This window comes from Protomyctophum parallelum, assembly GCF_964188405.1.
Source record: "Protomyctophum parallelum genome assembly, chromosome: 8".
Lineage (NCBI taxonomy): Eukaryota > Metazoa > Chordata > Actinopteri > Myctophiformes > Myctophidae > Protomyctophum > Protomyctophum parallelum.
Genome location: NC_139703.1, coordinates 44588593 through 44614583, shown reverse-complemented (window position 1 = coordinate 44614583; position 25991 = coordinate 44588593). Strand labels below are relative to the sequence as shown.

General features: G+C 40.0%; 1 protein-coding gene and 1 pseudogene across 2 annotated transcripts; both read left to right on the top strand.

The window, feature by feature from the left end:
* Positions 1 to 5609: 5609 nt before the first annotated feature.
* LOC310863051 (acidic mammalian chitinase-like) lies at positions 5610 to 18653 on the top strand (the record flags this gene model as incomplete). The annotated part of the gene is made up of 22 exons (XM_083771173.1): positions 5610 to 5634; positions 5788 to 5814; positions 5991 to 6195; positions 6460 to 6516; positions 6946 to 7111; positions 7224 to 7348; positions 7456 to 7579; positions 7757 to 7939; positions 8039 to 8155; positions 9669 to 9801; positions 10015 to 10142; positions 14749 to 14773; positions 14866 to 14892; positions 15339 to 15546; positions 15749 to 15805; positions 15968 to 16133; positions 17004 to 17128; positions 17228 to 17351; positions 17478 to 17660; positions 17890 to 18006; positions 18123 to 18255; positions 18400 to 18653. 22 exons carry the CDS (start codon positions 5610 to 5612, stop codon positions 18651 to 18653), a joined length of 2709 nt encoding a protein of 902 aa, XP_083627299.1.
* Positions 18654 to 20993: 2340 nt separating this feature from the next.
* LOC310863050 (acidic mammalian chitinase-like) lies at positions 20994 to 23595 on the top strand (annotated as a pseudogene). The gene is made up of 6 exons: positions 20994 to 21013; positions 21957 to 22146; positions 22322 to 22508; positions 22710 to 22826; positions 22931 to 23063; positions 23238 to 23595. The product of its transcript is annotated as an acidic mammalian chitinase-like (transcript).
* The last annotated feature ends 2396 nt before the right edge of the window (positions 23596 to 25991 follow it).

Here is a 25991-nt window from a genome sequence, read left to right as displayed (position 1 = left end):
AAGTATAGTGTAGAAAATATACTATTTGAAAACTTAACTACTAGTTACTTGTTGTCACGGCCCTATGTGGCCTTAGTGTTGTTGTGGTTGTGTTTAATCCACTGTCAGTGTTTTTCAGTGCTGCATGATGACTGGAGGGTGGATTGGAGGAGTGGCTTAGTGTCTGGAGACACCTGGGCCTCATGTTTCAATCAGCCAGCCACCAGTATAAAAGGCTGGGAGAAGCTCCTCGTCAGTCTTGCCATCCGTCACCTGTGCTGCTGAACCCAGTCTGTAGCTAGGGTAGTGTCTGTAGGCTGTGTGCCTTACCTGCTGAGTTTGAGGTTTCTTTAGTTACTGAGTGTTTAGAGAACAGACCAACCTAGGAAGCATTGTACACAAACTGCTGTCAAAGTATCCCAAACCCCTTTCCTGTGTTAAAAGAAGGGAAGCTGTATATGGTAAGGGTGTGCTGCTATTTATTTTGGTGCCCCAGTTTTGACCCATTGTTTAATGTTTAGTCAGGGAGCCTAGCTTGTAATTTTCTTTTTGGTGTAGTTTAGGATTGTTTCTTTTCTAGGTAGGGTTGGGGGGTGTTTTGTTTGTTATTTTTAGCATTGTCCACCCTGAAGCTATATATACATGCTTGCCCTGTTGATGTGAAGATTTTCAATAAATGTACACCTTTTTGCCTGAATTGGTTTCAATGGTTTGTGATCCTTGACAGCCACAATATATATTCCTCCTTTGGAGCCAAGACCCCATATAGGGTCAAAGGTCGTAATACTTGTAGATTTGTAGTATTACTAAACATACTAGCCTACATTCATTTACCACTACAGCCATATTTTGGCCATTTGAAAATGGCTGATCTACAAGCTCACAATGCATTGTGATGTGACACATTGTGAGCTTTTAGATCTGCTATTTTTCTGCTATAAGGTTTTTTTTGTTAAACATTTCAAATGGGACAATCTGCATACTTTTGGTAAAGTACATTTTGATGCCAAAACCTTTTTACTTTGACGCAAGTTATATAATGTAGATTTTGAAGATTTATTCCCCCCCACATCTTAAAGGGATAATTCACTTTAAAAAACAAACTAAGTTACTTTATTCAGTCATTAGATATCCATTTTACTGCCCTGACCCCTTCCTATACAACTTGTAACTTCAAAATCCATTTTAACCATGATAGATTCATCAAACGACCACCTTTGTTTTTTCTGTTGACTGATGGTGTCTTTCAAATACGTGAGTGGGCCATGCCTTTTCATTTAGTCTACTGTTTATTTTTAAATAATTATTTTGGAAAATGCCCTCCTGGAACAGATTAAAGCATCAAAAATAAATAACTGTAGGCTAAATGAAACGCCTGAAAAGGTTGGGAGTTTTCGATAAATCTATCATGGTTAAAATAGAGTTTGAAGTTACATTGGGTTTGTATAGGAAGGGGGTGGGGCTGCTAAAAAAATGAATATCAAATATCTAAATACTGAATCAAGCAACTTAAAAGCTGTCTGCTGTGTTCATATAGGCCTGAGTAGATGATAAAGTGAAATATCCCTTTAATGTATGAATTTTACAATGTATGAAATCTGGCTAAAGTGTAATGTTGTTTTTATGCATGTGTCTTACAGGTTAATCATGTGACCTTGGATGGGGTCATCAGGAGATGGCTGGTATTGGTAATCCTCAAAAATGATGAAAAACTGCGTGCTACAGTATGCCGTACGATATGGGCTATATCCCATGTTCCAAAATGATAAAACGAGGATAAAAAAATAAAATAAAAAATTCAAAAAACGATGGGCTATAACCCATCGTTTTCATTTTTTCAATTTTTTTCAAAAATGATGAAAAACGGCGTGCTACAGTATGCCGTACGATATGGGCTATAGCCCATGGTCCAAAATGATGAAAAACGAGGATAAAAAAATTAATCAAAATTTCAAAAAACGATGGGCTATAACCATAGAGTATATATATATCTATAGAGAAGACACCCGAGTTCTCCTCCCATCCACTTGCATTGAGTTGCTCAAAAGCGCATGAGGCGGATTCACTCCACCTTCCGGGTAGGAACAGAGTGCATTCTGGGACGGATTGCAATGGTGAGTGGCCCCAAACACATGAACGCGCTGCCGTTGAACGCGCACGAGTGTCGTCCGTCGTGAACGTGTACAATGATAGTCAACGGACAGCGCGTTCATGTGTTTGGGGCCAGGCTGCAATACCTTCATTCGGCCACTATGTCCATTTCGCCTCAAGATTTCCTCTGGGTGCCTTCTCTATAAATATATATACTCTAAGGCTATAACCCATCGTTTTTTTTTTCTTTTTTTCGAATCCTCAAAAATGATGAAAAACGGCGTGCTATAGTATGCTGTACGATATGGGCTATAGCCCATGGTCCAAAATGATGAAAAACGAGGATAAAAAGAAATTCAAAAATTCAAAAAACGATGGGCTATAACCCATCGTTTTTTTTTCTCGTTTTTTTTAAATCCTCAAATGATGAAAAATGGCGTGCTATAGTATGCCGTACGATATGGGCTATAGCCCATGGTCCAAAATGATGAAAAACGAGGATACATTTATTTTTTTTTAATTATAAAAACGATGGGCTATAACCCATCGTTTTTTTTCATTTTTTCAAATCCTCAAAAATGATGAAAAACTGCGTGCTACAGTATGCCGTACGATATGGGCTATAGCCCATGGTCCAAAATGATGAAAAACGAGGATATTTATTTTTCCAATCCAAAAACGATGGGCTATAACCCATCGTTTTTTTTTTCTTTTTTTCAAATCCTCAAAAATGATGAAAAACGGCGTGCTATAGTATGCTGTACGATATGGGCTATAGCCCATGGTCCAAAATGATGACGTTCTCTCTACCGCAACATACTTAAAAGTATAGCGGTGTATGAGAATGGGTGTTGCGGAGGATGAGAAACATTAGCATGTTTTGCTAACAGAGAAGCCTACATACTTACACCTAGCAACCCCATTCTAGCCTACTTAGGTTCATCTTACAGTGGACATGTTTGCCTGAAAAGGAATATTTGAAATGTTTCATAGTTTTAGAAATATAGTGCTTTCAAATTTACAATGGGGCTCAATGGCAGACATTGGCACGTCAAAAATCACTTTCACCTAGAAACTCCATTCACACTTTTTATTATTCAGCTTACTGTGGAGACACATGCTGGAACTGTTTTACTTTGAAATGTTTTGTAGTTTGTGAGTTGTTTAACTTAAACGCCCAATGCATTCTCTATGGCAATAGCACAAACTTTGGCATGCTACTAGTCCTACATACTTACACCTAGCAACCACATTCTAGCCTACTTAGGTTCATCTTACGGTGGACATGTTTGCCTGAAAAGGAATCTTTGAAATGTTTCATAGTTTTAGAAATATAGTGCTTTCAAATTTACAATGGGGCTCAATGGCAGACATTGGCACGTCAAAATTCACTTTCACCTAGAAACTCCATTCACACTTTTTATTATTCAGCTTACTGTGGAGACACATGCTGGAACTTTTTTACTTTGAAATGTTTTGTAGTTTGTGAGTTATTTAACTTAAACGCCCAATGCATTCTCTATGGCAATAGCACAGACATTGGCATGCTACTAGTCCTACAAACTTACACCTAGCAACCCCATTCTAGCCTACTTAGGTTCATCTTACGGTGGACATGTTTGCCTGAAAAGGAATCTTTGAAAGGTGTCATAGTTTTAGAAATATAGTGCTTTCAAATTTGAGACTTTTATAATGGGGCTCAATGGCAGATTCTGGCACGTAAAAAAATCACTTTCACATGCACACGTGCACGCATGCACGCACACAATTTAAATTTTCAAAAATTCAATTCAAAGGAGCTTTATTGGCATTTGAAAATATACGTTTAGATTGCCAAAGCAAGTGTCAAAATACAATAAATACTGTTGAAAATGGGGAAAGTATATACAGTTGGAGAGAGAGATAGAGAGAGATATTTGGGCTGTCCACCCATTCGCCTATATATTAGGATAGTTAGGCCTAGTGCATTCCACAGGGAGAGGGCAAAACAAAGTTACAAGGTGCTGAACAATGAACACAGAACAAGTTAAAACAAACAGGAAACATAGCACAATGAAGTAAAAATACAATATAGCAAGCATTGAACAAAACCAATAAACAAAACAAATCACAAAACATAGGCATGTAAAATTGAGTCAGGCAAGAACTACATGGGAAAAATAAATATGAAATAAATGTCTTTAACATTCTCTTAAAGCCGTCTACTGACTCTGCATTCTTTTTGCGCCAGAGGCAGGGCATTCCAAAGTGTAGGAGCAACCACTGCAAAGGCCCGGTGTTTTGAGTTTGGTCTGAGGACCTAAGAGGTCTCACATTGGTCTTACGGGGCAGTAAGTCAATATAAAGGGGCCAACACGTGTAAGGCTTTATACGTAGTTAAAATAAATTAAAAAATCAATTCTGGCCTTAATTGGAAGCCAGTGCAATGTGGCTAATACAGGAGTTATGTGTGCCCTGCGGTTGGTATTTGTGAGGATTCTAGCTGCTGTGTTTTGAACTAATTGAAGTCGGGATAAAGATGACACACACATGAGGTGTGTGTGTGTGTGTGTGTGTGCAAGATTATCCTATGCCATATACAATACCTTATCATTAGCCATATAGTTTTAGGTCAGATTTCACACTATCTTATCCCTTTCTGTTACTGTGTGTCTCATGAGTCATGACCAATCCCCATCACCCATTTTCCTTTGACATGGAAATGTGGCAACTTCCGTTTCTTTGTTGTTGTAAAGTCTTGAGACATTGCATATAAAAAGAACTGGAAGTCACTGGTATTTGCAGACGTGCCATCAATTACAGTACAGGTATGGATGGTTATTTTCTTCTTTGACCTTCCCAGAATAAGGTGCATTTATTGTCCTGCTCTATTAGTTATTGGCAGAGAGAGTTGAGTAGCTGTTCTTAATGATACTGTCTGGAACATGACATTTTGGATGTAGATTTTATGTGGCATATACTGTACAGTAGCTACTGTTGGCATGTAAGGTCATCATTATTGTGAGCCAAATGTAAGATAATGTTAACCCAGTATTGTAAAATGCATAAGTGTTAGAACACAACATATGCATATTTCACGTTATTGCCACTATAAATTAGTTACTGATGTGTTAATCCATTCAAACATCTTCAATGGATCAAACTCCCCGCTGCAGTTAGAACTTCAGATTCACCCCCAAGGGTTAGGGTCTCCACCTTAGCCCATATAGCACTTGACCTAGAGACTATCTACCTAGACTCTGGCCATGCAGACTTATATGCAAAGTTCAAAATGTAATTTAGATACCATGTTACTTAAGACAGATGCTAGGTTTTGTTTACCTGATATCCTATAGTTTAAATGTACAGCTTATTATGTTTGACTATATTGTTTAGACTGATGTTCTTGGTTTACCTGTGATCCTATTTACTGAGGCACTACAATGTCTCTCGGAATGTGTTTTCCGTTGCTTATTGTAAGTCGCTCCAGATAAGAGTGTCTGCTAAATGAATAAATTGTAAATCTTATGCCTCCTCTCTTCTAGTGTCTTAGAGACAAGATGACCACGTTTACTGTCCTAGCAGGTACATTTCACGACCCATATGTCACACATCTTCATACTGTATTCTCAGGGAATTATAAATACTGTAATTTACCATATTATGCTACTGTTTTGTCCGGATCTAACATTCACAGGTACTGTTTTCTGTTTTTCCTTTTATTTCTCCCCTCCTTAGGCTTGTGCTTGGCCATGTGCCAGCTGGGTAAGTCTATGTAATCTAATATGACATAAAACCACATCTGATTCTGCTAGTTGCATAACACTTCACTCTCACTTGTACGTTAACATTTACTGTTAATGACTGAACTAAATGTTTAATAAGTGAGTAAACAAAACAGCATAATAAATATATATATTAAATTCTTCTCCCAATACCAGCAACTGCCTCTCAAATGGTGTGCTACTATACTAACTGGTCGCAGTATAGACCTGGAAATGGGAAATACACACCCCAGAATGTGGACCCCTTCCTTTGCACCCATTTGATTTATGCATTCTCCATCATCAACCCTAATAATGAACTGATCACCTATGAATGGAACGATGAGGTTAACTACAAGAGCTTCAATGCCTTGAAGACAAAGTAAGCATGTGTAATTTAATACAAATTACAGTACAGTACTATAGAGTATAGACACACAGTAAAATCCGGATTTCACTGTTCCTGTGTTTGAATATGTTCTACCTGACAAAACTATATTTCTGTATGTTACTATCATTTTTATATGAAATTAAGAGTTAGCCTATTCAGACAATTGATGAACATAAAAACAAAAAATGTCCGTTGCTATTGGTAATTAATATTACTAATTAATATTAATTAATATTACTGTGTGTTACTTCACAGGAATCCTGAGCTGAAGACTCTGCTGGCCGTGGGTGGATGGAACTTTGGTTCAACCCAGTGAGCATCCCTTTCATTCTTGTTCCAGAATTACGTTACCGACATAAACATAAAAATAAACATTTTGAACAGCAGTAGAACTTTGTAGTTAAATTTAAGGCAGAAATAGGATGATGAAGTATTTATATTAACCACATTAATACTGGTGAGTGGTGGCGAGTGGTGACCCTATTTTGGCAATCTAGGAAAAACTCCTCAAGAGTTACCTATAGGACTATATGCTTCATGTATATTCATTTGTATACCTTTAGCTTGTAGATTTGCTATTTTTGCCACGAGACACTGCCGTATGACAAAGTAAAAAAATCTATGTTTAAGTGGTTAAAATAACAGCTTAATAAGGCATCAAAGACAAATTCATGTTATGCTTATGCATCCCCAATCATTCTTCAGCTGAAGAAATAAAAAATATTCACTTTTTGTTTATAGATTCTCCATCATGGTGTCCAATGCTGCCAACCGTCAGAAGTTCATCCAGTCGACCATCAGATTCCTGAGGACTCATGGCTTTGATGGTCTGGATCTGGACTGGGAGTATCCTGGAGCTCGTGGAAGTCCACCTGAGGACAAGCGGAGGTTCACTCTGCTCTGCAAGGCATGGCCCTGACTCTTATTGTCAAATTCTTCACAGAGGATGACAGTACTAATTCACTCTTTTAGATCTGACCAACTGGCACTGCCTTACCAGTTGTGGTTTAATTTTACAGGAGCTGGTTGCTGCTTATGAGGCTGAGGCTGCAGCGACTGGAAACAGCCAGCTCATGGTGACTGCTGCTGTGTCTGCAGGAAAGGGAACCATTGATGCTGGATATGAGGTCGCTGAGATTGCAAAGTAGGTTGTTGTGTAATTTGAACAAAAAATTAACTTTTTTTGCAAGGTTGCAAGGTTTGTCAGCATCTATAGCCTACCTTTTATACCTGTTTATTATGTTTCTCCAGATATCTGGACTTTATTAATGTAATGACCTATGACTTCCATGGAACTTGGGAGCAAGTCACTGGACACAACAGCCCACTGTACCGTGGCTCTGAGGACAAGGGTGACCTCATCTACTTCAACACTGTAAGGATGGCAAAACATAAGAATAGTAGATCATATCATTCTCATTTGAGTGATCCGTGATCTGTATCCTGTAACCTTTGAGGTAAATACTAGTGAACATTCACTGTTCAGACAACCGTTCGGGCCTATATGCGTATACTGTGCTGTATATTGCTAAGCCTTCCACTTCAACCTCAGGATTATGCCATGAGGTACTGGAGAGACCAGGGAACCCCAGCAGAGAAGCTGATGTTGGGTTTCGCCACTTACGGCCGCACCTTCCGTCTGACATCATCAAACACCGGCGTTGGAGCCCCGGCTCAAGGCCCTGCATCAGCTGGACCATACACACGGGAAGCTGGCTTCTGGGCCTACTATGAGGTGAATGTCTACATAAACACAATTATATAAACATAATTCTAATTAGTATTACTATTAGAGTAGAGTCTTTATATTATTGTTATATTTTGTTTCTTACAGATCTGCACCTTCCTGGATGGCGCCACCGTGAAGTGGATTGAAGACCAGCAAGTTCCCTATGCATTCAAGAACAACGAGTGGGTTGGCTTTGATAACAAGGAGAGCTTTGCAAACAAGGTAAGTAGAAAACAAATGTATTCCCATGGCAATAACAATTAAACAAGATACAGTAGCCAGACATGGGGAAATTTGGGGATGGTATACAACTATACATGGACTACTTGGGGATATGAAACACAGACACATGGAGGATATTGTCACTGTCAGGTGGAAACCTCGTATGTCCAAAACTGTTTCTTTTCAGGAAATGGAAAGAAATCCAATGGATCCAATGCAGTTATGTACAAGCTCTTGTTAATACTTTTCCCATTGGTTCAATATTTATAAAAACCCACACACACTTTACCACTTTCACTTAATAACTAATTCATTACAATGAAATATGGAGATATGAGGTTTCTTCCCGACAGTAATGATATAGGCTATTAGGTCTATTTATTCATTTGTTTTTCTTTACAATTGTTGGTAGACAGTTGACACCTTAAATGTTTGGCTGGTCTGTGATCATATACGTTTGCTGCTCTTTGCTTACTATTTTGTTGATTTTATTGCTTTTACATTCGTCTATACTTTAGGCTTAGCCCAAACATTTAGATTCTCGTAGAGGGTTTTTTCGATTCTGGCGAATCTCTCTACGAGAGTCTAAAAGATAACCCCGCCCCTAATGTCGAAGAAGGAACGTTTGTGCCTCAAAATCACTCTTACCTTGTACAAATGCAAAATCTAAGCTGCTTTAAATGTTGCCCCACTTGTTTGTGAGGTGTTCGCAATCAGATTAAACACAGCACATGCTTATTTTTCAATAAAAAAGGTATTTTAATCAACTCTGTCTCGGAATCTGGCGGCCATCTTGCTTTTCTCTCCATTGTAAATGCGCAAGAGAACCCTGGCCGCTAGGGGCGCGGGCAATATTCTGTTGCGCCGTTTACCGCATTTACAATGGAGGATTCAGAAACAGAGTGGATTAAAATACCTTTTTTATTGAAAAATAAGCATGTGCGGTGTTTAATCTGATTGCGAACACCTCACAAACAAGTGGGGCAACATTTAAAGCAGCTTAGATTTTGCATTTGTACAAGGTAAGAGTGATTTTGAGGCACAAACGTTCCTTCTTCGACGTTAGGGGCGAGGTTATCTTTTAGACTCTCGTAGAGAGATTCGTCAGAATCGAAAAAAACCTCTACGAGAATCTAAATGTTTGGGCTACTTTAGGCTATTGTGTTGTACCACTAATTGCCTCAGAAGACATTAAAGTGGTGTAAGTCTAAAGGTCAGCAGCAATCCTGCAACTATAGCGGCATGTCCAGGGTGTGTACTTGTACATCATGGCCTGTGGATGTACAGTACTACAGAAACATGATGAGATAGGGTCCTTCCCTAAGGCCCAAGGCTACTTACTTAAGTCAAAGTGGTATATCTTCAGACTATTATGTAAGAGCAGTGTGATATCAAGTCAGTGTACCATTTGTGTGTATGTAAATGGAGATGGTCAGAGGATACTAATGGAAGTCTTAATCTTAGTCTACTGCACCTTGCTCAGTCAGTAATGTTGTTGTTCTGCAATCTACAGGTTCAATACATGAAAGACAACAAGTTTGGTGGTGCCTTTGTGTGGGCCCTGGATCTAGATGACTTTAGGGGAGACTTCTGTGGTGAGGGGAAACACGTTTTGCTGGGCCATCTGCGCAGCCTTATTAATGCTGGTAAGAATTCTTTCTCGTCTTTCTTTCTGTGCTCATACATGTTGCACCATGAGAAGTGACAAGGAATATGGTTGTAAAGTGTTAACACTTTCTACTCAAATGTTGCACAGGATGAGGAATATTAATATTTGAGAGATTTAATATACTTGTTAATAGGCTAGTCCCATACTTGATATCTTAGTAAAACACTTTCTGCTTCTGTCAATCTCTCAGATCTGCCTCCTCTTCCACCAACCACAACCTCCAAACCTGGTGTTACCACTCATAAGCCAACCACCTCCAAACCTGGTGTTACCACACATAAGCCAACCACCTCCACACCCGTCACAACCAAACCTGTTGTGACCTCTAGGCCTACCACCATCCCTGTTCCAGGGAGAGGATTTTGCAAAGACAAAGAAGATGGAATCTATGCTAACCCTGAGGACAGGAGAACATACTATATGTGTGCAGGTGGCAGAACCTACTTGAGGCCGTGTGGAGTGGGCACTGTCTTTGAAGACAGCTGCAAGTGCTGTGTATGGCCCTGAGTATTAGATCAGATCATATAAGTCGTTGGATGGTGCTACAAGCTTGGAAAATAAATGATACGTAGATTGCAGAGTTAGTTCAGTCAAGAGGTTAATACGCTGCATTACTATGTGGGTGTATTCAGTGTTATGCAAGACCCATATGTCATACACTGGCGTTGCAATCAGCTGACCAATTGGGCGAGGTATTTAAGCTCACCTAAGTCAGCATTCTTCCTGTGTTCCTTGTGCATATGCATTCCTGGTTCTTGTAATGCGCTGTTTGCTCCTACCGCCACCCCAGCACCACCGGGGGGGTTATTGTATAGCTATCTCCCTGCTCTTAATGTTTAAAGATGGTTGTCTTAATTGTGCCGAGCAGGGAGAAAAATGTACCAGAGCCGAATGCCAATATGAAATATTATATCCACACTTTCTCATTCTATAATAAATATTTGTTCAACTCATGAGCTATCTGACTGACATGTTGTAAACATGATATAGTTTCAAGAATAGACTTGTAGAATTGACATTTTTGTGAGAATTGCATTTAATTGCATAAGAATAAAATATTTTATCATACTGCTGGAAGTGTCAAAAGTATTTTTTCACACAAACTCATACAAATGATTTACTACGTACTGTAGCCTAAGTCGTCATCATCATACATCACTTCCTAATTTATCCTCAGGCGAGCCCTACAGCGGTGTATCCAGTCATCTTTATCCTCCATACATCTGCCTATAGCTCATCAGTACTGTGCACTGTAAATGAACCTGCAAAAGGACTCCAATGGGCAGTATTGTTAGCAGAGTTAGGGAAGAGAATTTGCCCTATGCATCCTATTAGGAACAGTGTATACTGTAGCTATTAAACAGCGCCCAGGAGCAGTTAGGTTTCAGTGCCTTGCTCAAAGACACTTATGCATGATACCATGGGAGCAACCAGGATAAAAAGTAGATGACTAATTGGCAGGCAGCAATGTATAATAATAATAATAATAATACTATAATAATAATAGTTAGAAGACAGTTTCTGCGCTGGGGGATAACCATGGAGTAGGTGACGTAGGTCTGTATAGTATAGGTGATGCAGAACTTAACCGGAAGCTCGGGAGGTGAAAGAGTGCATGGGAGTGATGTGCTGGCATTGCTACCAATGCTTGTTATGGGTGAGCTCTGGAAGCTGAGTTCTGCACATACTGCAGGCTTTGTAGGGGACACTATTACACTTGTCCAAGTGGGAGAGGTGATGAATGCATGGATGTGGGTCTCAGCAACAGAGTCTGAGAGTGACGGCCGAAACCTGGCTATGTCTTTGAGGTGGAAGAAAGTGGATTTGGTAACAGATTTCATGTGAGGGTATTATGTATTTATACTGTACATGCCGTACGGTGTAAACAATATTTCATTATCAATGGAATTTCAATCAATCTTTTCAATCTTGTCACATTGTCAATTACCAATCTTGGAGCAAAATAAGTATCATGTATAATGCCTTTGTAGCATATTATATTATTCATTTGACAGGACCCTATACTGTAGCAATTTTGATTTAATATTGGCCAATTCATGTCACTATCACTTAAATCAAATTGGAAATGTATTTGAGTTGTATGTTTATATTCAAAGGCAAAGTGTGTTCAGTAGTCCAATAGCATTACTAAAAAAAACAAAAGTAAATGTAATGGTCCAAAAGTATAATTTACGGTAGTTATCTACATACTCATTTTGATCAATATGTTAGAGAGAACAACTGATTTATCAGTCACTAATCATCTGAGAGTCGTGCATGGTCTTTTACACCAAGTAAATTATTGACTAATTTACTTCCCCCTCCGCCCCCACTCAATTAATTACTTTACAATCCCTCCCTTATACTTGTCCTGAATCAATAGTATAAAAAGCTAAATATATTCCTATTCACTGGTATTTCATCTGATGAAGCGGGCTCTGAGGTAAGTTTGGAGAAAAATGTATCAGTTGACAGAATTTATGTAACATTTTCACCGGGTTTTCAGGACAATTTAGACGTATACAAAATATTTAGAGTAAAGTAATATTATATCTGAGAGAATAGGCTACTTTAATTTACTTACTTACAGCACTTTTAATGTAAATGTTATGTGTGTATATGCAAACTGTTTTCTTTGCATGTCACATTTACAAATTGCAACCATGACAGACGAACCATCATCACCGTCCTGTGTGAAATTACCACCTGTGAGTACACAGCTGAGGTCCATGGGATCTGCTGATATTCCAGGTCCAGCTTTTGATAAGCAAATTAAAGACATAAGGTTGTTGATTCAGTAACGTTTATGACATTAATACTTTGGCCCAACATATCATTACACTTGATTACAATTGATTAGAGTGATGTGTTAGTTCTTATCTTATGGGCATCAGTAGGTTCGCTGGACAAAGTCTCCATTATTGTGGAATGACCTAAAGGAGGCATAATAACAGGTAGACATTTCGACATTGTCTATTTGCCTGGCATGACGCACACACGCACGCTGTAAAATTAAAAAATATATATATTTGACCATCCGTCCAACTAGACTTTGCCCTATATCTTGCGCCACCCCTTACCCCTTATCCCTAAACTTATTTGCCATTTTTTACTATTTTAAAACATTTTAAAATAGTACAAATAGCCGATCTACAAGCTAACAACGTGTCGATGTAGATTGGCTAGTTGAACAATTTTCTAATGTTTTAAAATAGTAATAAATGGCAAATAAGTTTAGGGATAAGGGGTAAGGGGTGGCGCAAGATGGAGCCCCTCATGTCTGAGCATCTCCTTAATTATGCATCCTGTGTTGTTTCTGTCGATGTGGGCCAGCGGCACTGAAGTGTGCACGCCTGGGCAGAATATGGAGATTCTGGGGTGCCCAGTGGTCAGAATCCCCCTCTCGGCCTTGCTAATGTGAGCCTGCAGGACGTTAGCTGTAACAACCAGCTGCCTTAGGGCAGTAGTTTCCAAAGTGGGGTCCGGGGACCCCTAGGGGTCCTTGAGGGAGTTCCAGGGGTCCCTGGCTAAATGATAGTTAGGAAACAAATGGATCCTTATGAGTCTGTAACTCTGAGAGTGTACAAATGGAACCAAATGGACCCTAACAGGTCCACTTGGTTCCATTTGTACACTCTCAGAGTAAAATTTACTTTGATTTTACAATCTATCTCTGGGGTCCCAGAGATAGAAATGCCATTAAATCGGGGACCGTAGCCTAATTCAGGTCAAACCACGGGGGGACCTTGAAATGAAAATGGTTGAAAATCACTGCTAGAGCCACAAAAATCTTCCCTTATGGGGGTCCTTGGCATATATTTTCAAATGGGGGTCCGCAGACTAATGAGTGTCATTCTGGGGGTCATTGACATGAAAAAGTTTGGGAACCACTGCCTTAGGGGCTCCACTCCTGATAGCCTTACAGCTCCTTATGGAGTTAGGATTACAATAAATTACTTACAGTGCAGAGCTGGATATTTCAGTATTTATTTATTTTTTGAAAAATCGAAGAACGACTGACATAGAAACATAGCTTTTTCTGAAAACTGTCAGGATGTAGAAGACATTTTTAGAATCTGATCTCAGGTCAGAATGGGATATAGAACAGTGAGGGCACTGAGGGCCCTCCAACGACATTCTGGGTGGAAAATGGGGCCTTGTGGTTCATCGATTGATTCTGAATGATTTTGTCGTATAAACTTAATTCCTGGCCGATTACAGGGTGGAGGCCACTCCCCCTTAACTATATACAGAAGATACAGTATATGCAATGGTGATGAACGTCAGTCCCTATTATACTGTATAGCTATAGTAGGTGCAAACGTCAAGAAAGTCAAGGCGAGCACATTATGCCTTTTACCCATGAAAGCACCAGTTAGAAAAGACAAGAACTGGGGGAGAAGAACTTGATGGCAAACTACATATAAAGTTACTCCAATAAGTTAATTATTATCATGATGGATGCATTAACCTACTTATCTCAACAGATTATTATGACCCAATCATGTTTATCACTCTGTGTCCTTTCCACATCTGTAACATAATGTGGGGGTTCGATAACGCCCACTATGCTGTCCTAGTTTATAGTCAGTATATAAAAAGCGTGATGTTATTGCTGTTCACTGGCTCTTTCTTTGATCATTGGAGTACCCAAAGGTAAGCACGGAGGACGAATTGGTGGTGGTGCACACAGGTTTCTCCTGATTCTCCTAATCTTTACAAGATTAGGCTTCATTGAAATTGTTTCATCATTAATGTGCCGGCGGGTAGATGCTGCAAACATTGCTATGACAAATACATTCCAAAGATTTCTGTAAGGGAATGATTACATACGGTACTATATATTCTACCATGTTTACAATATCACTTTAATCTTTATCAGGATAAAGGTTCCAAGTGAAGGCTTGAGAGCTTTACTATCAAGATGACCAAGCTCACCATTCTCGCAGGTAAAATGGTTGCCATAAACCTTCTGTAAATAAGAATAAATATATTGTGTGTGAAATGGTAATTAACCCCAGGTGTCTGTTTCTTTCCTTAGGCTTGTGTCTGGTGTTATGCCACATGGGTAAGTGATATCAGTACTACTGTATTGTATATTTGTTTTAGTTAAGGTTATACCGTAGGTAACCAACCGTTAACCAACCGGTAGCCAACCTGTTATACAAAGTATTTGGATTTGCTTGAACATATTTGCAGTGGTGGACAGTGACGAAGTACACTGAGTACTTTACTTGATTATTTTCTTTTAATTATGATGAGCTTCAATCCACTGCATTTCAAAGACAATTTTAAATGTACAAATTGTACTTTTCTATGAAGGGAAAAGGTATGTTGAATTAACCACTATTAAAATAAATGCTGAAACTAACCGATCTACATGTAAGCTCAGTCCATCACTGCATTTTTGTTTTTTTGCTATATTTGGTAGGTGGTTTAAATTACCATCCATATTCTGCTTTTAAATGCAACAAATAAGATCTGTGAAACATCTTCTTTCTCTCAACAATACAGCAACTGCCAACCACCAGATGATATGCTACTTCACCAACTGGTCCCAATACAGACCTAATGAAGGGAAGTTCATGCCCCAAAATGTGGACCCCTTCCTGTGCACCACCCTGATCTATGCATTCTCAGTAATCAACAGCAACAATGAACTGGTCACCTATGAATGGAATGACGAGGTTCTCTACAGGGCATTCAATAACCTGAAAACCAGGTATGTGATCTAGGATAGATCTGCGAGGACATACTTCTCAATTTGCCTTGAACTGTTGTTGATGATTCAAAACCTCACACTTAATTTTATCTGACCACATCTAGAGGAATACAATAGGAATACTTAAACACAAGAATGCACATGTCTATAAATGTTTGATAACACGAGAATCTTCCATAATTTTCTCTCCTCTCTTCTTTAGGAATCCTGGTTTGTCAACTCTACTAGGTGTTGGAGGATGGAACTTTGGTTCAGCCCAGTGAGAATTTATTTTCTTCACATCCCAAGTTATATGGCTAGCCTATAAGCATATCTTAGTTGATTGAAACATACGTTTTACTTTTTATTGTAGTAAGGCTATAAAGTTATTTGTCTGTTGTGTAGACGACTGAATAACTTCAAAAACCTTTCTTCTCGTTAGGTTTACCATCATGGTGTCCAGTGCAGCCAACCGTCAGAGGTTCATCCAGTCAACAGTCAGATTCCTGAGGACTCATGGCTTTGATGGTCTGGATCTGGACTGGGAGTATCCTGGTTCCCGTGGAAGTCCACCTGAGGACAAGCAGAGGTTCACTCTGCTCTGCCAGGTGGGGCATTTGCTCTTCCTGCCAATGCCTCAAATCTACGGCAATTAATAAATACCACGCTTCCCGCCATTGCCGTAGATGTACAGCAATTAGTCCTTTATAGTGCTTATGATCGATCAAGTCATAATGCTACTTACATTAGGATTGAGTTGCTAGCTGATGTTGTCAACAGCACTGGAGTGTGCCATCTTGAATTGCACATGCACCCGCGCCCACTCTATGTTTCTTTCAATTGCCTTTATCTCCAATTCCTTGTTCAAAACAAGGTTTATTCCACGGCCCATGTAATCCTTGCGATCAGGCTTTCTCGTTGCTGATCACGAGACCGGAGGTGGATGCGACAACACACGTACATGTAACATTTGTAACATCCGGTCGCGGGTTTTGGCTTATCGTAAATAATAATAATAATTCTACTCTACTGTGGACAGTTTAGAAACCTGCCTACCAGTAATTTGTATTGATGCAATAACAATGGCTTCCATTATTGCATGCTAAAGACCTATTCATAAAAAATAAAATAAAAGAAGAGAGATGTGTTTGGGTGAGCGGTGAATGGTTTACCACCACGGCCTGACCTCATGTTGCAGTTTTCGGTGGTCATCTTATCACCTAAAAGTATGAATAGGCCTTAACTTTCCAGGAATAGAAAGCCTGCCATTAGCTTGGTTTCACCATTGATGATGTTAGGCTTGATTCTGACCTGTCCACAGACAGAGTAGACAAAAATGGTAACATATTATAATGAAAATTAGGGAGGACCAATTACCAGTATATGAAGATATGTTGAAAATGGGTGCAGTCGTCCTCTAACGGCCAAACATCACATTCACTGCTAGGTGTAATAAACACTGCGGTTTAATTTTACAGGAGCTGGTTGCTGCCTATGAGGCTGAGGCTGCAGCGACTGGAAACAGAAGGCTCATGCTGACTTCTGCTGTGTCTGCAGGAAAGCCAAACATTGATGCTGGATATGAGATCGCTGAGGTTGCAAAGTGAGTCTAGCGTCAAGGACCAGGAACAGGAAGTGGAAATTACCAAATAATAATTATGATTCTGTGGTGATTAATGTTTGTGTGTTCATGTGTGTCCAGGTATCTGGACTTTATTAATGTGATGACCTATGACTTCCATGGAACTTGGGAGACATTCACTGGACACAACAGCCCACTGTTCCGTGGCTCTGAGGATAAGGGTGAACTCATCTACTTCAACACTGTAAGGAAACATGCAAATAGAGCAAGAGGCATTATAGGCTCAAGCTGGTGATTTTTGGGTATTGGCACATGAACTATGTTACATACTGTAGGTGCCAAGTATGTTGGTGTTCATTCTTCCTTTTAGGATTATGCTATGAAGTACTGGAGAGACAATGGAGCCCCAGTAGAAAAGCTGAGGATGGGTTTCGCCGCTTATGGACGCACCTTCCGTCTGACATCATCAAACACTGGCGTTGGAGCCCCAGCTAAAGGCGCTGCGTCAGCTGGACGATACACACGGGAAGCTGGCTTCTGGTCCTACTATGAGGTGATGTGAAATATCTAACACAAATATCCAGCACAATTAAGTGAATGAAACAAATATTTATCATTAGCTTTCTAAGGGGGTGCCCCTTAGAAAGCTAATGATAAATATTTGTTTCATATTTGTTTCCTTCTTTTAAGCAAACACTGAGCTCCTTTCTCTGACGACATTACAATGTGTAACATGACTGTTGGGTATTCTATATTCCTAACTTAACTTTTTTGTGGTTCAGATCTGTGAGTTTTTAAAGGGCACCACGGTGCAGTGGATTGAAGACCAGAAAGTTCCATACGCCATCAAGAACAATGAATGGGTTGGCTTTGATACGCAGGAGAGCTATGATACCAAGGTAGGTGGCATTTCATCACTATATATTCCACACATCCATGGTGCATTTGTTAGAGCATAGTTGAATGCTCTAACACTAGTAAATCAGTCTTTCACCTTTGTCTTCTCACCCCACAGGTCCGCTACCTGCAGGACAATAAATTTGGTGGTGCCTTCTTTTGGGCGCTGGATCTGGACGACTTTGCTGGACGGTTTTGTGGACAAGGCAATCACCCTCTACTGTCACATCTCCGCAAACTCCTTGATATTGGTAATTTTTCATGAAGCTTTTCCTCATTCCAGATTTATAATTTTTATAAAAAACAATTCTATCCATTTTTCTGTGAGTTAGCCGGCTATATATATGCTGTGAAGACTTGACTTCCATCCCTTCCATTCTCTTCTGCCCATTTAGAGCTGCCCCCCCTGCCCGACACCCCTACCCCAGCACCCGGTGCTAGCACAACCACCAAGCGGCCCACAACCACCACCACCACCACGCACGCCCCTGCAGGATCCGGTTTCTGCAAAGGCAAACCAGATGGCTACTACGTTAACCCAGACAGCAAGGGCAGCTTTTACTGGTGTGCAGGTGGTGTCACCTACCTGCAGCCCTGCGCCCCTGGCACCATCTTTGTTGATAGCTGCAAGTGCTGCGACAGGCCCTGAACAATCCCTTAGTGCTTGTTTGCTGATGAACACTCTCAGTAGTATAAAATTATATTCATAGATATTATATTCCCATCTTAAGGCTGATGAGGTGAGGAACATTGTACATTTACTGTGTAAACAATGTTTCCTTCATTAGGTTTGTACAGTCATAATTCAGTTTAACAAATTAAACAAATTAAAGTACCGGTACGTCTTTGCATATTGATGAGTGTTATTACTTTATTCCATTGTGCAGATTTATTTTTTACTGAAATGTTTTATTCTATATTTTGTGTCCTTAAACACACATCATATTGTTTTGCATGCGTACATTAAATAGTTTATTGTATTAGGCATACATAACTACAGATATCTGTACAGTAAAAAAGCATGTTCCATGGATCTACAATGTGTTGTGGTCTATTGTGGTCACACTGAGTACTATTGGTGGGAACTCTAAAACAGCAGTAGAGATGAGATTGTTTTAATGAGGGATGATACAATGAAAACATTTAATCCTTAACGGTGGCACAAGTGACATATTGGTTACAATAAGTGTTAAATAGTTGAGGGAGTTATATATTCCGATAGCAATCATTTGTGTTGGTTCAGTAACAGGCTATAACCCTTCTCTCCAGCTCTTTACCGAACAGAAAATAAATGTTAAGGTCAGCATACCAATATGATCAAATCCGGAGAGGAAGAAATTGGAACTGGAACAATTTAAATTGAAGGGCTGGTCTCTCATCTGAATGGACAAAATTAATTGGTATCTCAAACTGAAAATGTAAGAGCGACAGAGAGACTGAACTGATCAAACACTCAATAATATATTGGAATGGAGCATTAACTTCTCAACAAACCAAATATATTACTTACACAACCTTTATCTGTAAATATCTTTTCAATCAAACTCACTTGTATTAATAATAATATGATAATATAATTATAATACACTTTGTATTATCCTTCTTATATGTTCACAATCAATGTACACATTTCTTACACGCAAACATCTGTCTAATTTAACCCATCCACTTGTGGCTTATCGTCAATCAACTCAGTCAACACCAATTTGAAGAACTTAAAACAAATCAGTTTTGTTCGATTATGTGGCTACATGAATTTGCATGCCTTTTGGCTCCAGTCAAGATTAACATGAACACAATAATGTCAGGCCCCCCATGCTAGAGGTTGTGATGAGGACATTGTGCCATTCACGTCATCCACCACTTTCCTGCCCCCCAGATAAGTATTACTATAAAGAGCAAAATAAAACAATGTATGGTGTTGAATGCCTTACACAACTACTATTTTATTTGCATTCATGACAGACAAAGCAGATCATACGAGTACAAACCTGAGAGCTCTATATTGGCTCAGCGGGACACTCGTCTTTGTAATATGGGAAGTGTTCACTGATGAATTCACACACCCCGGTTAGGGTGAGCTTTTTCTGAGGGCTCTGCAGGATGGCAATGGTGATGAGGCCCATGTAGGAATTCGGGGGATTGCCCAGACCGTTTGGGCTCCGGATCAAAGCTGCCAAGTATGCGCTCTGGTCCTGACCATGTCCCATTACTAACCCTGTCTAGACACCACCGGAGCTCTTGGTATAATGCTATATTTCCATTGCTGTGGATTAATTATGTTTATTGCGATTCAATTCAATACATCGGCTGATCACCTGCAAGCTCCAAGGGTGGGGCAGGAGGGGGAGGGCCCACTGTATCAGGTTTAGAATATCATAAACAAATTAAAGAAATAAACTTGCTGATTGAGTAACCTTTGTGTCATGATGCTCTGGAAAAAACAATATAATTTGTTACTTATTGATAAGTGCCATGTGTTTGCTCTTATCTATTAGGCATCTATATGTTTGCTGGACAAAGTCTGCAAATCACTGATATAAAAACTTGCCCAAGGTTGTCTCCCAGCTGCACAGCTTTGAGCTTGCGAAGGTCAATTTTTTGAGAGGCGCCTTTAAAGGAGGCAAGGAGGCATTTCGACATGCACGATTACATTGTCTAATTTGTGTACACGCACGCACACACTCACGCACGCACACACACACACACACACACACACACACACACACACACACACACACACACACACACACACACAGATGTACACACCCACGCATGCTCTTTGCCACATTTTTGGTGCACTCTCACTAGGCTAATGTTGAATCCCAGGCATTTTTGTTCATAAACCTCTTATCCGGGGTTGAGTCACACCAACAGTTTCAGTTTCAGCAGAGAGCTCCAGACTTTCCTTGCCCGGGCAACAATAGCCACTTCCTCCTGGGGAATCCCAAGGCATTCCAAGGCCAGCATCCCCCATCTGGTCTGCCACATGGATCTCTCCTCCCAGTGGTACGTGCTGTGAGGAGTCCTCACTGCACGTACCACTGGGAGGAGGAGCATGTGGGTGGTCCTCACTCACCTCCCTAGGTAGACGCTCGGGAGGCATCACATACTTTTACAAATAATTAACATTTACTTTTATAGAAGTTAAAGACCCAAATTATTATTATTAAACTATGCCTTCCTCCATCATCAACAATGACAATCAGTTTCTCATCTTTGAATGGAACGATCATGAAACAACAAAGGCCTTCAATGGCTTTAAGATCACATAACACAGCCTTATTATGGCACTGACCCCCACTCTTTTCTTAAATTATATAAAACAAAAAAAGCTTTATTGGAACTTGTAATCATTTTATTAGTGACACAATATAGAGTGGGCCCTTGCGTGTGATTCAGATAATTTTAGTCATATACAGATATGCAATGATATGCAATTTGGGGGTAATACCGTTGTTGTCCAATGTCAAGTCCCTATTTGATCATATCAATATCGCTAGTTTAGGTGTGAAATTTGAACATCAAGACAAGAGCGAGCACATGCTACCTTTCAAATATGAAAGTGGCAATAAGAAAATGAAATGGAAAAGAACAGAAGACGGTAGAAAAGCCCCCTAAATGAGATTCCCTTTTTTATGCAGTCGACATCCCCCCCCCCCCCAACCACACTTACACACATACGGTAAATCTAGTAATAGCGTTGATATTTCTATGATGACCATTAATGAACTTACTTATCTCAACAGATTATTATGACCCAATCATGTTTATCACTCTGTTTATCACTCTTTATACTGACCGGTCGATTTGACATATGGCTCGAGTGTGTGCGGCAAAAACTGTGGGAGGAGTAGCGTGGCAAAGTATCCTCGTTACAATAACAATAGTCTGGTTGCCCTGTTAGGGCAACCACACTAATAAGATATGTGACACGTCTGCTTTCTCTCAGTACAGCAACTGCCAACCACCAGATGATATGCTACTTCACCAACTGGTCCCAATACAGACCTAATGAAGTGAAGTACATTCCCCAAAGTGTGGACCCCTTCCTGTGCACGACCCTGATCTATGCATTCTCAGTAATCAACAGCAACAATGAACTGGTCACCTATGAATGGAATGACGATGTTCTCTACAAGGCATGACCTGAAGATCAAGTAAGCTATCTAGGACAGATTTGCAAAGCATCTCCTTCTCAATTTTCCTTGAAAAATGTATTAACATAATGCAAGAGGCATGAGCTGAAGCAATGGTGAATGTGTCACACTGGTGCCAAGTATGTTGGTGTTTTCCAGGACGACATTCATCTTTTAGGATTATGCTATGAAGTACTGGAGAGACAATGGAACCCCAGTAGAAAAGCTGAGGATGGGGTTCGCCACTTACAGTCGAACCTTCCGTCTGACATCATCAAATACTGGCGTTGGAGCCCCGGCTAACGGTGCTGCATCAGCTGGACGATACACACAGGAAGCTGGCTTCTTTCTGGTCCTACTATGAGGTGATGTGAATCTAATGTCTTGTCTAGCACAAGTGACTGGATTTAGCTGTTATATTGCACTTCTCAGATCTGTGGCTTTGTGAAGGTCACTCACAACCCGCTTTTTAAAACTGAGCAAGCTGCTTTTTCTGGTATGTCTGCATGGTGAAATTAATGACTGTCAGGTGTTTATATGCCTAACCTTACTTTTTTGTGGTTCAGATCTGTGGCTTTTTAAAAGGTGCCACCCTGCACTGGATTGAAGACCAGAAAGTTCCATATGCCACCAAGAACAATGAATGGGTTGGCTTTGATACACAGGAAAGCTATGATACCAAGGTAGGAGCCGGAGGCATATTATCGTCATATATTCCACACCTCTATGGTGCTTTTGTTAGCATAGTTCAGTGAATCATCCTACTGTATGTCCTTCCACCCCACAGGTCCGCTACCGGAAGGAGAATAAATTTGGCGGTGCCTTTGTATGGGCACTAGATCTGGACGACTTTGCTGGACGATTTTGTGGACAAGGCAACCACCCTCCACTGTCACATCTCCGCAAACTCCTCGATATTGGTAAATGTTTTTAGTTTTGAGCTTTTCCTCATTCAACATTCCATCAATTCAATTTGTGGTCACATTACTAACTTTCTATTTCCTCACACCCACCACAGCCACAGTTATGTTATATCTACACTAGATGTCGATTTCAAACTCATTTTCCATCACTTCCATTGTCTGCCCATTTAGAGCTGCCCCCCCCCCTGCCCCCCACCACTACACCAAAACCTGGTGCAAGCACAACCACCAAACGACCAACGACTACCTCCGGTCCTCCGCCACCACACATTCCCCAGGATCCGGTTTCTGCAACGGAAAATCAGATGGCTACTACACTAACCCAGATGATAAGACCAGCTTCTACCAATGTGCAAGTGGCATCACTCACATTAGGAAGTGTGGCCCTGGCACCATCTATGATAATAGCTGCTCGTGCTGTTTCTGGGCCTTTTTATTTCATACAGAAGGATGGTCTTCCTGCTTTCTTTGTCGCACCTCCAACGGTGCCATGGTGGACTATGCATGGCAGGGGCGTCCTCTTCCCTGAGCCTAGCCTAAGCCTGACCTAGATATATACCTAGATATATAGAATATTTGGGAATACAGTAATGCATTTTTTTCTTCTCTTTATAGACATCTTTCGTTACAAAGACCATTTTGAGATTTTGTATTCACATTCTTAGTTGTTTGTGTCTGAAGCTATTACATTTCCTGTCAAATGTGATTGTCGTTAATTGCAGTCCTTTAACCCTGCAATATATACATAGTATATGTATATATTGAACTTGTCCATGAACTTGTTACTCAAGTTTTAAGTGGCTTCAGTGAGACTCATTGTGCTGGATGTCATAATACAGGTCAAAGTTTAGCACACAGCTGATTTTCTTAAGACAAATGTTACACCCTCAGCTCGTGACAGGCCCAGGGGGGTATATCACCATCACCACAGAGCAGAGGGTGTGAGAATTACGTTCAGGCTAGAGGGGACAGTTGGAGTTCAGACAAATCCTCTCAAAATGACATCTTCGAGCATGGCTCAAAGGCTGTCAGATATTGGATGACCCCTTCGTGACATCATCATAGGCTATTTGAAGTGTCTTTTGACATTTCTGTTGGATGGTCAAGAAAGTTGTTTTAACAACAACAGCAAAGTCTCACTGACAGAATCTCCTGAGATTGAAGGCTATCAAATTATACGCAGCAACAATTGTTTTCCCATGCATCCTCCACCAACATCTACAATGTTTATGCCAACAGTTGTACAATGCTACCCTAGAGGTACGTCCAACAGAGCCAGGTTAGTGTGACACCTCCTTTGTCTCACTTGTCTGCGTCTGTGAAGTACTATGTCACCAGCCACATATCAGTATGCCATTGGATATTAAAATGCACAGGTAAAGGCTTTGGGTTTCATGTAAGGCTACAATGTCACCAGCGCTCTAGGTGGGGGGAAAAAAGCATGAAATTGGGTCATTCTGGGAACATTCTGCCACCAATATAATATAAAACAATATCCCATATCCACTGGTTTTTGTTAAGGTGGTGGTGTATAATATGAGATTTGTTAAGCATCCTCACACAGGTAAGGGAGATCCATATAAAAGGAGTTTTTGTGTGTCACGCTAAATTGGTAATTTATCTTATCACTTGCCCTTCTTGTAAATCATATGTCGGAAACACATGTATAGCATAGTAGTAAAGATGTATAGTTTATATGTATAGTGTATGTATAGTTTCACTATATAGATATTCCACTGTTACTTTCTTAGCTTACGCATGTTTCATGATAAATACTTTTATGTGATGTATTCCCATGCTTTTGTTCTTGCTCAAATGTAAGTCGCTCTGGATTAAGAGCGTCTGCTAAATGCCTAAATTGTAAATTGTAAATTGTAAACGAGAATTGATCACTGAAAGCCTTTATTGCTGAACATGGAAGCAATATTAGAAGCAAACACATAAATTATCCAGTAACAGCATATTTTGTTGAATTTAGTCATCCTGTTTCCTCTCTAATAAGACACAGTATAGTGGTATTGAGAAGGAATCACTGCCCCCAAGAGGAGGTGCCTGGGATGTTTCTGAGCATCCTGTTACCTCTTAGATTGAATTATATTATGAGTATGACTTGAATTATTATTATTATTGTTCGCATAATGTCATTTATGATGTTCATCTAGAAGTGAGGTTTAACTTTATTTTCATATATTAGAAATATTGAAAATAAATGTTTGTTTTTTTTGTTTTTTTTTAAGATATTTTTTTGCGGCTTTTATTGGTTTTTTGAAGGGACAGACAGTAGAGTAGGCTGACAGGAAACGGGAGAGAAATGGGGGAAGACATGCAGTAAAGGCCGTGTCGGGCTCGGGAGTCGAACCCGCGGCACACTGCGACTGTATTACCAGTCGGGTGCCCAGACGGTTACGCCACCGCCTGGGCATAAATGTTTCTAACCATTTTAAATATGCCTATTCTAGGTCCAAGCAATTTGAGGTAAAATTGTAATCTGTAGTATGAGGCATAATGTTTCTTGTTACTTTCCTTCACGTGATTTGATTACTGTATTTCACTGTTTGTTAAGAGTTTTGATTCACTGAAGGCCTCTTCATTGTTTTTTCTCACCCCATGGTGGAATGTGATTGTCTGATCACCGTCACGTTACTACACACAGCAAAATCCTCAGGGTAAATGTAACTCCAAGAGTATGCAGTACGTTGTCTGTATGGTCCATTTGGATCCATTTGTATTTTGTACACCCTTGAAGTTAAATTAACATTATGGATTTTACTGCTGGGTGTCAGGTGTGGCCTACATAATATACCTGTGCTATATAATTGTTGATCTTAAAGAAGGCCTGAGGGCCAAAACGTCACCTAAATGAAAGAGAAATGCATATGGAGCCAGAGTGTGCAACACTTTCCCTACTCTCAAGTCTTCAAGTAA